General features: G+C 40.7%; 1 protein-coding gene across 1 annotated transcript; it reads left to right on the forward strand.

Moving 5' to 3' along the window:
• Nucleotides 1–1595: 1595 nt before the first annotated feature.
• Nucleotides 1596–6823, forward strand: ikzf4 (IKAROS family zinc finger 4). Its single transcript, XM_083975162.1, has 7 exons — nt 1596–1805; nt 1904–2011; nt 2125–2427; nt 2505–2672; nt 3385–3537; nt 3662–3793; nt 4111–6823. The coding sequence occupies exons 1-7, from the start codon at nt 1766–1768 to the stop codon at nt 4911–4913; spliced, it is 1707 nt and encodes a 568-aa protein (XP_083831288.1). The 5' UTR covers nt 1596–1765; the 3' UTR covers nt 4914–6823.
• The last annotated feature ends 10444 nt before the right edge of the window (nt 6824–17267 follow it).

The raw sequence follows: 17267 nt of genomic DNA on the forward strand, positions 1-17267 counted from the left end.
GTAAAGAAAAAAATCCCGGAGATGCTGTCGTCGCCTGGGAAAACAAACAGCTATCCAGACAATTAAAAAGGAAAACACCGATCGGTCGCCAGGTAAGGAAGAGGCTTGTGGACTCCACCGCGGCACTCGGTAAGCCCATCCATCGGTTTTAATCTCGAAGTACGGCATGTTTTTGAGTAGTTGGTAGGGTGAATGCCATTTGTCGTGTGGTCGGGTGCCATAGCAACGGCTCATAGAGAAACATTGTACAGCCCAGGCCAGTTTGACGTGCTCGATGTTGGATGACAGCTGCGTTCATGCGGACAATTTGGACAGTGACAACTCCTGCAACACATTTTTGCCGCTGTGTCTCGCCGCCGTCTCGCCCCTTCATGATGTGACCGCTGTCAAAAACGGACCAAATGCACCGAGCAGCTTAAACAAGTAGCCCTCGGATGTATGGGGAAGCATGGTAGTTATTCGGAAAATGTCCATGTTTTACTGCACAGTCGCCCATGTCGGGCGGAGAGGATTGTCAGGCAAGGGTCGGCGCTGGTGCGCGTCCCTTTTTTTTTTTAATCGCCATTCCCTGGTGAGACTGGCGCGTCTCCCGGCTGCACCAGCGCCTGTTGCTCCCCATGCGCGGCCAATGCGAGGATATTAATTTTCCCTGCTATGTGTTGTCTCCGCCCCCTCTGCTCGCTCCACATTCTCCTCTGTCCACTGTTGTCATCCATTTCAGCAAAAGGTGTAGCTCACACTGCACATTGGGGTCTTTCTGTCCACATTGTGTTCAACAGTAAGTTATCTTCAGACATATATGTTGAGTTAGTGTGATCAGAGCAGGTTATGCTTCACCTGCCCTGATCACAATAACATCAACATATGTCTGGAGATGTTGTAACTGAGCACCTCCAGTGTCCAGTCTGCACACCTCACTTTGTTGTCTACCATGGAATAATAATGCTCTGTTTAGTCAATTGCACAGACATGTGGGGATAGATAAAAAACAGTAGTGGTTAAATATTCAATAAACTATAGCACACTGATGTAAGATATAGGTCTTAATCTCAACAAAAATGTATATATTTTTTGTGAAGCTAATGTATACTGATATATGTAGTCTTATTCATTAATAATCAGAAAACTGCACTGTTGAATTTCCAAATACACATACACATCTTGGTTAGGGTACTGTACAATACAAAGCTTTTTCTTCCTTCTAATTTGTAAATATTATTATGCATTTTACTTATCTAATTCATGTTTATGCGATATAATATTAATAACGTAACATCGAATTTAGTGTAGACTACAAAGCTTCCGACCGAAGGCGTAGTTTGTGGTGGTGTTACACCCTATTTGCCGTTCCAGCTTTGTCAACCCCCTGAAGTTTTAACTCCTCCTTCAACACTTTTGGCCCTCAGGCAGCTCTCTATAAATGTGGAGTCTCTCATATTCATTTGTTGGCCACTGTACAGAGGAGTCTACATGATACAGAAATAGCAGGACAGACGCTAAGTTTACTAGATTAGTTTATTAGAGTGAACTTATTCTTAGAAACTTGGAACTGAAAGCATAAAGCTATTTGTTTCCAAGCCGTATTCTTCTGCCAACAAACAGCTGCTAAGTATATTTAATACAGTGAGTATCAATGGTGTTTCAGGCAATATTAAAAAATAAGATTTGGACAACTTGCGTCCATTAATCGATGATTATGAATGGGGAAAATGTAACGTTTAACGTTTGTTTTAAAATCATTTTTCTTTAGGAATCTGGTGAGAGAATGAATGCTGATGACTGCAATGGGCGCTCATACGCACAAGGTGAGTTTATATATGAAGGCAAGAGTACTATACTTTTGTGTGTACAATATCCAGACTTTAATGTGTACTTTAATAACATGGGCATATTTGTGTTTCAGGCAATGGAGGAGAGTCATCAACCGAGCAGGATTTTTATGGCCCGCTGCAGGGCCCTTCAGCGAGATCTCCAAATAGTCAGCAGTCCTCGCCACACCGCTCTCTCAGTGGTCAGTTATCATGCCTTTGTTGCATTGTGACCACGCGGCCTGTGTAAAAAATTCTCCAGTAAAATTATGTATGAAAGTAAATGTGTTTTTCCCCTCATCCTCTCTCTACACAGCAAACTCCATCAAGGTTGAGCTGTTCAGCGATGATGAGTCACCAGGTGCTCCACAGCCGGAGAACAGAGAGGCTGTGAGGGACGATAGCAGGAGGGATGACAGAGGGGAACCCATGGAAGAAGCAAATGCAGAGTTCACTGCAGCTGGAACAGAGAGAGGGAGTATCTACACTGAGATGGCCAGTCCGAATGCTGCTTCACCAGGTCCTATCCGCCTCCCTAATGGGAAGCTCCAATGTGAGGTTTGTGGGATGATCTGCATTGGGCCCAACGTACTGATGGTGCACAAGCGTAGCCACACAGGTGAGAACAAGCCGCAAAGCACTATTTGCCTGGATGTGAATGAGTAAGTCACCCCCTGAAATCTTCTGTGTTCATAGGTGAGAGGCCTTTTCAGTGTAACCAGTGTGGGGCTTCCTTCACCCAGAAGGGGAACTTGCTGCGCCACATCAAATTGCATTCGGGAGAGAAACCTTTCAAATGTCCCACTTGCAACTATGCTTGTCGCCGGAGAGATGCCCTGGCTGGACATCTGCGCACACATACTGGTAAATCAGTTAGATTTATATGCAATAACCCAGATCTAACACATAAAGACATATTCCATGACTAGATTTTACATCAGTGTACTTATTTAGTTAGTGAACTTGGTGGCTGCAGTTGTTCCATGATATTATTCCTTATTGTGACAAGGTGTAAGCGGTAAAAGTGTAGGATTCATTAGAATGGTCCATTTCCCCCTTCTGTGAACCTCAGAGGAAATAGGTTCTTTTTATGAGAATGTACAGTAAAACACAAAATGACATTTAACATGGTATCAAAACAGGAAATCCTGTTTGTGCTTTCAATTTGTGCACATTCAAAAGGTGTTCACATACAGTCTAGGTAGTCGGGCTTGGTGGATCGCCACAGAGGTTCATTTTCGAAGAAAAGGTACTTGCAAACTGGATTACAGTGAAATGACGTCAGTCCTTCCGATAACTTACTAAGATGGTATGTTGCGGTGAAGCGTTTGGTGTCTTTTTGTCGTCACTGGCGGGCAACAGAGAATAATTTCGGGAATTGTAAATCAATAGGAAAATCCATTCTCTTAGATATAGCCAATAATAAGTTGTTGTTGTTACAATAATAAGCATATTATAAGAAATAACACTATGGCGATTTGCAGACTATCTATTATCTGGGGTGAAAGTTTGGCCCTTTTGTCCGAGTGAGAAGAAATCACTTCAGAAAAATCAATATTGTTTCTTTGAATTGCAGTCTCTTCTCCAACGGTGGGAAAGCCTTTTAAGTGCAGCTACTGTAGTCGCAGCTACAAACAGCAGAGCACACTGGAAGAACATCTAGAACGCTGCCATAGTTATCTGAAGAGCCTGGACCACCAGACAGCAGTCAACACACAGACAGCACAGGGTAACACATCACGCACACATGAAAGCGCTAAATGTTACGATAAGCCATGAGTTCATATGCAATTATAGAGAACAAATCAATGAGTTATTTGGTATACTGATGACTGGAGGAATTCTGTTTGCAGGTGAAGAGTCAGTAAATATGGAGTCAATTACTAAACCAGTGCTCCAGCCATCCAATGAAAAAATCCACATTGTGGATAGACTGAATATCAGTACCACCAAACGCAAGAGGACAATGCCACAGAAGTTTTTGGGTGAGTATATTTTTTAAATAAAAGAGATATTTTTGGGGGCTGTTTAAATAATATTGTAATGATGATTTATTTTCAGTTCAATAAGGAATGTCTAAGTACAGAAATAATAACAGCCTGCTCTAGCATCATAAGAACTTTGTCTAATATTACGAGCTGTCTAGTGGTGCAAGTCAGCCAAATGTCATGATGCTTTTGCCAATTTGGAGAGACTGGGTTCATGTTGCAGCATGACATTAAGCCAGATGGAGCAGATGAAGTCAGTGGAGAAGATCCATACAATCATAATCAATGTTTAGCACCATGTTTTGTTTTCACAGGTGAAAAGCACATGCGCCTTGACCTACCTGAAGCACCTTATGAATTGTCTTCTGGCTCTGAGAAGGAAGGCGACCTCGTGAACTCTCAGCCTTCTGGGGACTCTGCTGGGCTGGCTGGTTCACGCCTCCGAGGTGCTAGGGGTAAAAATGAGAACCATGAATCGCCGCTGTCTCAGCTCCATCCTGCCTTTATTTCAGTTATGGGCTCCATCAACAGCAATGTGACTCCTCAGGGGCCCCGAGCTCATGGTGGAGGTGGGCTAGCAACATTGTCTCTTGGGCTGGCTGGAAGGGAGGCAGGTGAGGGCCGTGACCATCCCACAGCCCATAGCCATAACACCTCGCCCAATGGCTGTCCCGACTCTACAGACACAGAGAGCACAGCAGAGGAGCAGAGCACAAGGGCTACAGCCCCGACAAGTACCTCCAACAATCATCACCTCCACTACCAAACCCCTGCACTGCCCCGCAGCCATCCCACTTCCAGCCCTAGCCAGGCCAAAGACTTGGACCCTGAGTGGGCGAGAGCGTGTCCTGTGCCCCCCACGACAGTTAAGAGGAGCCCTGGCTCCACCATTTCTTCCAGGGAGACTTTGCAGGTATTAGTCAGGGATGGCACGCCTGTGCGCTCCTTCAACTGCCGGCACTGCCGCATCATCTTCCTGGACCATGTCATGTTCACCATCCACATGGGTTGTCACGGCTTTCGCCAACCCTTCGAGTGCAACATCTGTGGCCACCTCAGCCAGGACCGCTACGAGTTCTCGTCTCACATCAGCCGCGGGGAGCACCAGGTGGGCTGAAGAGAGGGGCTCGTGGCAGGATGAGGAGAGGTGACTGCTGCTCTCTAAAGTTGTGGGCTCACGTTTGTTCTGCACCAGATCAGTTGCTTTAAATCCCCAGTGTAAGTAAAAAAGATTTGTGGTTTTATTCTGAGAATATTTATGAAACTGAAGCAGTTTCAAGGGAAGAATCTTTTCACCTCACCATTTAAAATTTAGTGGAGGCAAATTACTTTCTATGATTGATTGCACTCCCATATTAAATCATGTGGCAAAGCTGCTGGTTTTGCTTCAAAAGTGCCTTGTTGGGGGAGTTCCTCTTATCTCAAAAAACTGGAGGGCCGGGGGTACGGGACGGGACTGGTGCTCAAAAATTTTGACTAGCCATGTTTTCCTAAGTGATTTAGTAGACACTTTTGATGGTCATGCACACAGGCATTGAAGAAAAAGATGGCATGTACATTTGAAAAATTATATTTGGTATGCTTAGTATGCACTAAGAGCTATGTTTAACTGGTTGAGGAGGGTATTCCATGTAGGGTGTCAGGTAAGCTTAATATGCACTGAGAGCTTTGTGCCTCTGGGTTTGGGAGGAGCTTTTGTGACAAACGAAGCACAGAAATGGACTGCCTTAACTCCTACAGTAGTATGTCGCTGTAGGAATACATATTGTTTACAGCATGGTTAAACATATTGTGAAGTCACCTCAGAAGAGAGAATATTTACAGCTGCACAGTGAGACGACTATCAGGACAAAGTAAAATCACGAAGGAAGTGAACTTTAAAAATAATCACCTGAAAGAGGTGAAAAGAGGCATTCAGGGCTCAGATGTAAAATAGGTTTTTGGATGTTAAAGTGAGCCTTAGAAAACTGGTGCAGATCAGACCATGAGCCATGTAGTGTACAGAAAGAGCCTGACTGAGATGGCCCAAGGTGCTATGCCTACACACAGGATTGCACTTTTAGGTTCCCTGCTTATATATGAACATCTTTGCCGAAGCACTTGACGGCTTTACAAATTTTTCCTGTGATTGTTCTACTGCACTGATACATGGCTAAATACTCACAATAACTGATCCTCTAATTTGCAACACGAGTTAATTTTTAATGGAGCCGGCCTTCTACAGAGTCCCACAGCATTGCACTGGGCCTGTGGTCTAGACTCAAGTTTGCTGCAATGTGTGACAAAGAATTTAATATCAGTTCAACTAAAATAATTGTTTTGTGGTTTTGCTCTCAGCAGTTGCGGCTGAGATTTTAAACAATTTCCATGATGTAAGTGAATTAACAAATGAATTATTTAAAGATTAATTAACAAATCAGTTTGGATCCGTTCAGTTATCACTTGTGATTATCTATTTAGTGTTGTTTGTTTCAGCCTTGGTGTATTTAATCAGCTATATTCCAAAATCTTATCCAGCATATTCCTCAAGTCCATGAAATGTTACCTCCTGCTTCTTTATAGCACCCAAATACCTTATTGCTACAGTATGGTGAGTTATCTGATAATGTTAATATTGGGAACATGAATGAGACCAAACTCAGTATTCTTACTCGTTATTGTGGGTTTGCTGCTTCATAGTTTAACTTGATTTCCTTTAATCGCAGGCAAAAATGTACTTGAAACTGTTTGAGAAAAAAAGAGTAATCTAAAAATGCACTTGGTTTGATAAGTAGAGAAATGTGTGTGAATGGACTATAGCATGTGTGCTTGTCATTTTCTGCTTTTACCTGAATTGTGATTTTTTTTTTAAATGTGAAGTAATTTGAAGAAGTGAAAATGAGGCATGGGTTTTTGTCTCCTTGTGTGGACCTTTCAATGTTATACAATATTTTGTGAATGATGTAACATAACAAAACACTTTACCTCAAAGTCAAAGATGTACAACTGCCTCATTATTTCAAAAAGTCATGTTGCTTTCCAAGATGTTCTTGCAGTTACAAATGCGTGCCCCTCGATATTCTCAAAACTTTTTACTGTCAATAAAGTTGCGTTTATTGTAAAATTGATGTCATCCACATATTCCTGCTTTTTAGTCAGTGAAAATACATCAGGTGTGAACAATACTAGACAAGAGATGAGAAATAATTTATTTAACAATTATAAAAATCCTGAAATTCTGAGTCAGTTTTTTCAGAGACTTCGGTAATAATACTCTAACAAGAGTGTTTTGATGGTATTCCTTTAACTGTGCCTTTTAATATTGAGAACTGCATTTAAATGAACAGTCAGTGGTTAGAGAGAAATAATAAGACATAACTTTATCATATTTTTTTGACTTTCACTATCTGTACACCTGCCTGTTATCTGTGTGCCTGTATTTAATTTGGAGAAAGGTCTATAGTCTATATTACATGACTACCTGCTTGACAAAAACATCAATAATGATAGTAGAGAAAATATTCTATTCCACTGTTACTAAGGTGCATCGACACAAACTTAAAGTATCTGGTCCACATAGTAATGGATATTAACATTTAGGCTAACTATAACAATCATGGATGTGTTTCCTACAGTAAATTCCAACGCACCCACAGGTTTTGAACAACAATTAACAAAAACTTATTGTATAGCAAGATTCAATTACACACTACCTGTGAGGACCACTCGCAGTTCACTCCGATGTGCAGGATATTTCCCTCGGGGTAAATCTGTCTCACGGCCTAGTAGCACACATAACATACAGAGACTTAATTAAGACACGAAACATACTGTAAATATTAAAAACAAGTATGAAAATCTGTCACTGAAGACCAAATAAATTGGAGACTAGCTCCATCCATAGGTCACTCACATTCAGCACTATGTTCACATTTTATGGTGTAATGCATCGTGATATAAGCTGTTATCCTGTTCAAAACGTTTCATATTTTAATTTCAAAAATAAAATTTTCAAATCAGTGTCACAGAAAACGCATTTTGCAAATAAATACAAATATTAAACAGCAATGTATATACTGTACATGTAGACCTGTATTGAATCTATCGTATTGAAAATGTTTGCACTGCACCAAATGTTAAGACTTTAGTATTCCTTCTGAAAAACACATTTGAAATGTGTGTGTGTGTGTATGTAAACAATGAACAGAGATATTCTGAAGGTTAGACTGCTTTATTTTACGTGACCTTTGGGCTTGTGAGACAGACAGTCTTGTTCTACTTGAGGTTAGTTTTGACCTTATTTTCTCTGCAGTGGAAATCTGTGGGAAACTACTCCCACATACATATTCCAGGTACAATTCAAAATGTGCATGAGGTAACTCCAATCCGACAGTAACTGGCAATGATTAATTATCCACAAGCAGCATAAAACAATCCCTGCTTTTAGAGAGCCAAATATGTGTTATTTCTTACTTCCACACAAAACAAGCTGCAGACATGTGTGATCTCCGGTGCCTCCATCACCACCCTGATAAAGGAAAGAAAGAAACACAGAAAAAACATCAAGTGTATAAAGTATAGTGTAATGAGGAGATTTTGACAGCATTTGCAATTCAAAATCATGTTTTACTGCAACTGTCATTAGTTTTTTTTTTCTTTCTTTCTTTTTGCTGCCTTGATGTCAACAACTCACAAAAAATACCACATGATCATCAACACCCAATGAACTGCCTCTGCTTGGGGTAACTATTTTTCAGTCTGAATGTCAATGCCCTAAAAAAAAATTGAAAAAAAAAAAAAAATTTGATAATAGGAAATCTGCTCTGAAACAATGCATGACACACGAGATCATTATGGCTACTCTGAGGACTTTGGCACAACTTGAGAAACGTGCGTGCTTGTGGTATGTGCAGCTTTTACACTTCTGAGGAAATAATCTGCTTGCAATCCCTGTGTGAATATGCTGAGTTGCAGATGTGAATTTACAAAGAATTGCCTCACTGCTGTGTTCAACAGGAAGCTTTCAGAAGACATGCTGCTGTTATTGATTCTCTCTTTATTTATTTTTTAATGCATTTACCTACTTAACTTTACATCACTAATAGACTATAACTGGCTGTTTTCCAATCATTATAATCAGTTATTTTAATGGATTTTATCCTATTTGCATTGTAACCACAACTTTCCATTTAGAAAGGAACACTGTGCCACTGGGAGGGGCAGACATCCAGGAATCTGTTGCCAAACTGATTCACAAAGAAATGTTGTTGGGAATCTTATGACTAACCTCCAGTTTAGGGTGAGCAGGTGGTAAGGTACTGGTGTTTTCACCTCAAAAGGCCAGCACCTTACCACATAATGATAATGACTACTTGTGATAGGTTAATTGATGTTAAAAACAATTCAATTAATTCCAAACTAAGTCAATAAGGTAATTCAATTGGCCATTTAATTAACAGAAATGTAATCATGAACACTGTGTTTGGCCAATGAGTTGTTTATGTCACAGTTTGGGCTTGTCAAATGTGGAGACTTGCATCTTTTCTGTTATACTGTATAGTGTTGTCACTTGTCAGTGGAATATTTTTGGATTGCTGCTCTGACAAGTTGAAAAATGTCACCCTAGGCAGATTGTGTTGTCTTTGAAGACTAAACAATCAGTTAATCATAAACTATAAAAATAAACTGAATAAAAAACTGATGAAAAAATGGTTGATTGTGGAATTTAAGTCTTTGTTGCCGTCTAGAGCAAGTGGCTTCTCAAGTGGCACAAATACTAAAATCTAAAAAACATGATATCCTTTGAAAAAATCTTGTCCTAACTGAATAAATAACATACAACATAGTACAGGACACTGTGTTTTTTCTTTATTTTTGTTACTTTCTGCATTATAGAGTCAAACTGAAGACATCAAAAACTATAAAGGAAGACATATGAAATTAACAAAAACAAAGCAGATTATGTTTTATATTTTAGATTCATTGAAGAAGCCACTTTTTGCTTTGATGACAGCTTTGCACACTCTTGACCTTCTGTCATCAGCTTCATGATGTCGTCACCTGGAACTGTCTTCCAACAGTCTTGAAGGAGTTCCCAGAGATGCTGACTGAGTTTGGGATGAGTGTGACTTGGTCACACTCATCCCAAACTATCTCAATTGGGTTTAGGTCAGGTGACAGATAACACTTCTCTTAATTAACACTTTTTTGTTTACTACATAATTCCATGCGAGTTCTTTCATAGTTTTGATGTCTCAAGTATGAATCTACAATGTAGAAAGAAATAAAAAATAAAATAAAATAAGGAAAAACCATTGAATGAGAAGGTGTGTCCAAATTTTTTGGACTGGTACTGTACTAATAAGATACATTGAAACTTCAGACACTTGAAGCAGATGAGTTCATTATCTTAATTAGCCATCAGTCATTTAATACTGTTTACCATAAATAAACAGAGCCATTATTTCTACAGCATGTTTCTCTACCATCCACTCTGAAGCATGGTGACTCTTCTCATCAGCTGTGCTTTCTACAATCAACACAAAACAGGGTGAATTGTATTTCACTCACAGGCGGTCTGTCATCTTCAGTTATGTGCAGTAGTTTGATTAAATAAAATATTTTGCTGATTATTCAAGTGTAAATTATTCAAACCCTGAAGCAAATAGATATTGATCGAGTCTAATGTCTGCTGTTGATACTAATTTATTCCAGGAACTTAAAAATAGAAACACATTCATACGTTTGGCCATCCTACTATATCCTCAGTCAGTAGTAACTCCCACTTTGGGAGATATCACAGCTTGCAAAAGCTTTTATGGTAGCCGAGACTGTGTGTCACTTGTGTTTATTTAGGGATTTTCACCCACTCTTCCTGCAGATCATAAGATATTCTTAGTTCTGTCTTGCACATGTAGCCTGTTTTAGATCTACCCACAGATATGAAATGATCAAGTCATGGAACTGTGAGGGATATTCCAGCAGCTACTGCGTGCGTCTCTTTACTGTAAGTAGTTCATGGTTCATGGCTCAGCCAGCCTCTTTGCATTTTCAGGTCCTGGCTCAGTAAAGAACATTTACATCCACATTTTTGCTGATATTTTTTGTAATCCATGCTTTCCTCTTAGTACAATGTAAATGTCTGCTACACAACCTCGAAGCAAAAATATTTATACCCCTGTAACAAACTAGCGCAGAGTTCTAACAAATAGAATATAATCAAATTCAAATTCTCATAAACACAAGTCAGTAATGGGAGTAGTCTGATGATGAAAAAATGTTGAGTGTAAAAAGTAACCAAACGAATAAAAGGGATGTCCAGCCCAAGCCCATGTGAACAACTTCTGGCAGGCCAGACAGAGCAAAACAAGAGATGTCATGCTCAGTCAGAAATTTCCAAAATGTGGCTTCTTGCACCCTCCACTGTAGAGCCAAAAATGAAACAGTGCAAATGACCTACCCTGATTTAAGACTCACAAAACCCAGAAGATCTGGTTGTACAAACAAACCCAAGTAGCCACAAAACAAACAATTGGGCCAAAAATCCCCATCAACTAAGAACAGAACAAACTGACTAAGTTAACCCTAACCATCAGGCTGCTGCCGGGAGGAGGGTCATCAAAGAAACCAGTGGGAAACCGACTGGAAAGCACCTGCTATGAGCCACCCCCATGCTCAGGCTCATGAGCATGTAGCTCTACTCGCTCTCACAGCGACAAGTTCCATCAGTGGAACATGATAAACCTACTCAGAGGAAGGAGACTCCAAACTGTCCACCTGTGTGGAACATGTGCTGAGCTTGGGCAAACACTAGGATAACTCCTTCTGCCTTTGACCTGAAACAGCTACATGAAGCAGCATTGACCCGGAGATGCTCTCCAGCCTAATTTACTTCAAATATCAAATAAGAATATCAAGCAAACATCAAGGCATTACAGCAGCAGGTTGGGCTGCTAAGCACTTACTATCACGACTTTTAGGCCTACTACTGTCATTATTATAACATTATTTACCAAAGATGCCTGCTGTGTGTATCCTATTCAAAGTATGCCTTTCAGAAGATGATATTACCTACTAGAGGACATTTGAGTTAACAAGACAGATTAGTTAGTGTGTGTACACAATAAGCTATGAATAGCCTAATGATAATAATAAAAGCATTGTCTATGGTTGTATAGCATAGATGAAATGTGGCATAAAAGTGGAATAAAAGATAGAATTAAACAAAGGCATTAAAGACAGATTAATGATTAACGTGAATTAAAATAATAACCTGTATCGCTAATGTCATTCGCCAATAAAACAAAATATATGGTGTAAAAGGAAAATGATTAGTGATCGGTGACTTCCTCTGAGGTCTGCAATAGACTGATTAGCAAGGCATAAACTCACCAAGACCTCAGTGATGTCCCACACGGTGGCAGCACCAACCACGTACACGGTTTTCAGCTTTGGTTCATGGATGTGCAACAGGTGGAGACGTGGTGGAGACACAGGAAACGGTGCATGGATCCATGTGCCCGGCCCGGCCCGGCCCGCCCATCAACCACAGGTGCGGCCGTTGTTGCACTACTTTCTGTTGTCAACAACATTAGTGTTGTACATTAAACACATGATTAAACACTACTGTAACAGTTGCTGCCAGCCACTAAAGTAGCCACTCCCTAAACCAGAGGTCTTCGACAGGGTTAGGGTTACCGGATATGTTTATAGATGGCAGTGGCAGGCCACCCAATAATTAGGCCTAATCACTGTAGCTACTGTACCTTGCACCTTGTTTACAATAAAAACATGAACCTGTCCTGTGTATTATTTGAATAGCTTAATAGCCTAAGTTACATAATGCACAACAACAAGGTATGTTGTACATGGCACTAGGCCCAGTTGCATCAGTTGCCCAAATAAAACACATTTTTATATAATATAAGTTATATAGTAGGGTCCCTGCTCATCTCTCCATTAGTTTGGGGGTCCTTGGCCTGAAGAGACTATTTTCCGGTAGTTGGTAAAAGACCCCCTGAATCACAGCCAACAAGCTAACGTTAAGCTAATTAGGCCATGCCCTATCCACATCACGTCAATTAAAACACCTGGTGTGGCCTCCGATAAGTTTGTTCTACCAAGCTATAAACTATGGATGACTAATGACAGTATTATTTTTTTTTTTTAACAAACTGGTTCTGGTTAACATTTTTACAGACATTATAACGTCAGTTTACATTACCTGCCAGAACGTCGTGCACACTTGCGCATGATGCTAACATTAGATTAGCATGTCCAGCTAACGGTAGCAGTTAGCTAATGGCCGCAGGTGGAGTCGACTCAACGCCTCAGGTACGACAGCTGTTACTGCGTAGTTAGTGATTACTTATTCATCAATTAAAAAGGTTAATGTGATTTGAATGTTGTCCTTAAGTATTTTCTTGGGCGTGACTTTGTGTTTATCAGTAGACTTATGTCGGCGTTAAACCTTAGGTTTTAGCCAACTATTTGGAGCATAGACTGAATGGACACACTTGCTGTTGGACGAATGCAAACCCGTTATTCCTTCCCAAAACGTATTTACTTGGATAATTAAAGTTATTTGCTATTCTGTTGTGATCTTGGTATGTAACTGTAACGTTGTAATTTGAACGTATTACCAGTAGATGGCAGCCTTTTACAGTCTCTCGGTCAGCTGTATTCAATGACAGTTTACAGTCCATGGTTGTTACCAGTTGCGTGTAGTGTCCTCCTCAGTATTGTCTTATGGCAGCACTATTCATCAGTGATAGACTACACAGTAGGCTATTCATTAACACACAATAATAACCTTTCTTAGGCAGATACAGTAATGAACAGCAAAGGGTTTGAATTGGTACTTTTGTATTTATCAAATATCCTCATACAAAATTCAAACAGAAAAAAACACACCACCCTTTTCCTTTTAAATAGTTCCTCATGTAAGGACAGATAAATAAAACCAAGGCTCTATTAAAAGGTTTCATTTTGCAGGTTGATTTTCAGAAATCGAAATTTCACATTTTATATCTGTTTTCAGAGCTGACATTTATTCATGTTGAATGAGCTTACTAAGGACAGGTGGCTCATTAGTTGGCAAGAGGGTCTTGAATAATGCTAGCACGTGTGTTAGCATGCAGCATCAAAACAAGCACACAGGCCAAGTTTCTTCACCAGAATAAATATCTTTTATCCATATCATTTATTTTCCAGTGTCTCAGGAGAGCATACCTTGAAGATGAAGAAAATCTCCACATCCTGGCAGTGCAAACCCAAGTGAGTACCTACTTGCAAACATTTTTACCTGGACTAATGTGTGGGCAAAACAGTGTTCAATTCACCTGGTTGATATTTCATCGCCAGACCACAGTGTTTCATTAGCCAAATCATCCATCTGTCTTTGAAAAAGTTAATCAAGCCATAATGAAACAAGCTTGTTTATATCCCAGATAATTTACGATGGAAGGTCTCTGGCTGCTAGAAAAATGTTAAGCTGGTAGCCTATCAAAATCAGAACAATTATTCTATCAAGCTAACACACCCATTTGTCTTGGATGATCCAGATGTCAGAAAACTTTATGACAAGCAGCCAAGCAAAACAAAGATGTCTCCCCACATGCTTACTGCTGAGAAAAGCTGCTCACTGCAGCTGTTCCCTGAATGGGATATAATATACATGTGATATTAGTTAATGCACTGATTGTGTCATTTCAGTTATACAAAGAATGTGTTTATTTTGCAGCAGCTTTGCAGAGTGTCAAGTAAGGACACGCTCAGGTGCATTCAGGGTGCAGTTAATCTAGAAATACAACTGAGGATTCGGTGCCCTCAAATTGCTGTAAATAATGACATTTACGAAGCAGTTGTATTATTTAATTTTGCACCTTGGACTGTGCCGATGTCCAACGTACAGTATATAATGCAACTAAATCAAACACATTTGTATGTAAAATCCCTTCTCGTTCACTTGTAGCTTCTATGGTGTTGCTCCAAATAGCCCATATATTTTATTCCCACACATTTAGGGGCCAGAAGTACTTTTTAGGGTGCAAAATGTATTGACAGGCTGCTGGCACAGTTTGTAGGATAGCTCTGGCTCTGGAAGTGATTAGCCCTCAAAGCTTGGGTGAGTGTATTGCAGAGAGACAAGGGTGGGTGGGAGCATTATCGCATGTGTGTGTTAGTATGAGTGGGACACAGAGAGAGAAAATGTGAGTGTTTTGAGAGAGGAGAGAAGGAGACTGGGGCGGTTCTGTTATGCAAGCAGTTCTCAGTATGCATGTAGATTGGAAGATGTGTGGCTCCTGTGGTTGGCTGTCCCCTGTGTCACTGCCTTTAAAAAACAGTTGCCAAGAGAAATGTCTTCTTTACAGGCTTTGGCTGCCAAATGCTGGGGGATAATGGATAGAACTGCAGAGGGAAAGATTGAGAGGTGTGTGCAGCCAGTCACACAGACATTCAAGTGAGTGCACACGTGCACATTTGGACACTTTGTGGGCAGGGATTCCCGTAATGCTCAAGTAAGGCGTGAATAATTCATATTCAAGTCTGTGCTGTACAGCTGACACACACATACACACATGCGCGCGCACACGCACACACACACACACACACACACACACACACACACACACACACACACACACACACACACACACACACACACACAGGAAGTATTAGGCCTGGTAAGTCATGTCACACTAAGTTGCCATCAATGAGCACACACTTTGGGCATGCTTACAGATTCCAGAGGTGCCGCATTTTGTGGACGTGTGCAGGACAGGATAGATGGGAATAGTTGTGTATGTCTGTAAAGTTGTGAACCAACACATGGGGCGCCAGTGTGGAAATGCAATAGTGTGTCTGTGAGCGGGACAGCCATGACACAGGAATGTGTCATAGCCACTCAGCTCCTAAACTGCAGCAAATAAACATTCCTCTACTGCTGTGTCAGTGCTGAGCCTTCGCCCACTGTTGCTGTAAAACACAGCTTGTAATTAAAACCAAAAACTGAGCATTTTTCCTTTTGTCTCCAACAGTATTAGCAGATTAGAGATAATGGCCCCCATGCCATCAGAGATTTCTCAACGCCGTTGTTTGACTCAAGATGGCATGTTGTGGTCCAAATAATGTCAAGGTGGTTCAGCTGCAAAGACACTGATCAGACTCCTCTGTATTGGTGAAACACAATACATATATAATCGTTTTGACCCGCTCTGGTTAGTCTTATTTCACTTTGTAGCACAAATGATCTCATATCTAGGCAAATAAAACAATACATTATACTTTTCAAAAAACATCTTTCAATCAAAACCAGTGTTAGTTTCACAAAGACACATTTGGATCAAGCAAAGTCTTAAAATCCAATATAGCCAGAGACGTATTGCGGCAATTCATCACTGGCTAGCCTATTTGATTTGAATAAATAGAGGCTTCATCCCTGCTGACAGGTGAAATTATGCACAGGCTTATGTTGTGTCACATAGACTCCATTGGTTTCTGCTCATATTTCATGTGGATCTTAGGGCTGAAATGTTGCTGTGCTGTACCCATACATTGTCAGATGTCTGTAAACATATTCCAGTGTTGGTCAAAGTTTTTCCCCTGTCATTACCACTCTGTTTACAGCAGAATTTATAGTGTTTGCTAGCATAAGATCTCCCCTGGAATACACAGTGGTTAAATACAGTCAGAGTTGCAGTCTGTCACACAGTTTTCTAACTAAAACACTTAATCCCAGTGGAACTGATTTTGACATGTCGCTCTGTTTGTTGTCACTTGTCTGGTCTTGCCAGGTTAATTATTCACAGGTGTGTGATTGGGGAGACCCAGCTTCTTATTGGATAATTGTTCTCACCAAATTATTGCCTGTGCCTTCCAAATCCTTTGTCAGATTGCATTTAAAGCTGACAATTCAGTGTTTGCGATGAACTGAAGGCCACTTATGCATTTACAGTACTTAGAGGTGAAGCTTTGTGGCAATAAGGTGTTTATCTGACTGGCGTAACAGAGACAAAGCTATCAAGCCAAGACAACCATAAGAGGACATGTTATGTAAGTGCAGCTGGGTGGGGTGGAGGTTTGATAACTTAACCCATATCATTACCCCATGCAGATTCGCTGTGTTCATATGCCGGAGGCTACAATTCAGAACATCTTTATACACGTGTGAAGTGTGCTGACATCTCACAAACCCACACACACATGCACGCACAAACACCGCAAAATTTATATCCCTCCCACCTTAACTGCAGGGCTCGCTCTCAATCTTGCTCCCCAGGGGCACAGAGCCTGACCACAGACATCATACTGATTGCTCACCGTGGTCGAGTGGTCTGTCCACATTCCCACCCTGATTCACTATGTGCAGAAAACCCAACAACGGAAAACAGTGGTTTGAGAGTGTCTGGAGGTTTGCGGACAGCAGCGAGCGTCCGCTGTGTCTCTCCTAAATCTATCCTCCTCTCATCTCTTCGGCTGCCCTGCTGCATAC

Source organism: Trachurus trachurus, assembly GCF_905171665.1.
Source record: "Trachurus trachurus genome assembly, chromosome: 7".
NCBI lineage: Eukaryota > Metazoa > Chordata > Actinopteri > Carangiformes > Carangidae > Trachurus > Trachurus trachurus.

Excerpts from the sequence above, each read along its gene's own strand:
- ikzf4 (XM_083975162.1), top strand. The coding sequence starts at position 1,766 with ATGAATGCTGATGACTGCAATGGGCGCTCATACGCACAAG. Across the intron at positions 1,806-1,903 it reads TGGGCGCTCATACGCACAAG|GCAATGGAGGAGAGTCATCA; the intron begins GTGAGTTTATAT and ends TTTGTGTTTCAG. Across the intron at positions 2,428-2,504 it reads GCACAAGCGTAGCCACACAG|GTGAGAGGCCTTTTCAGTGT; the intron begins GTGAGAACAAGC and ends CTGTGTTCATAG.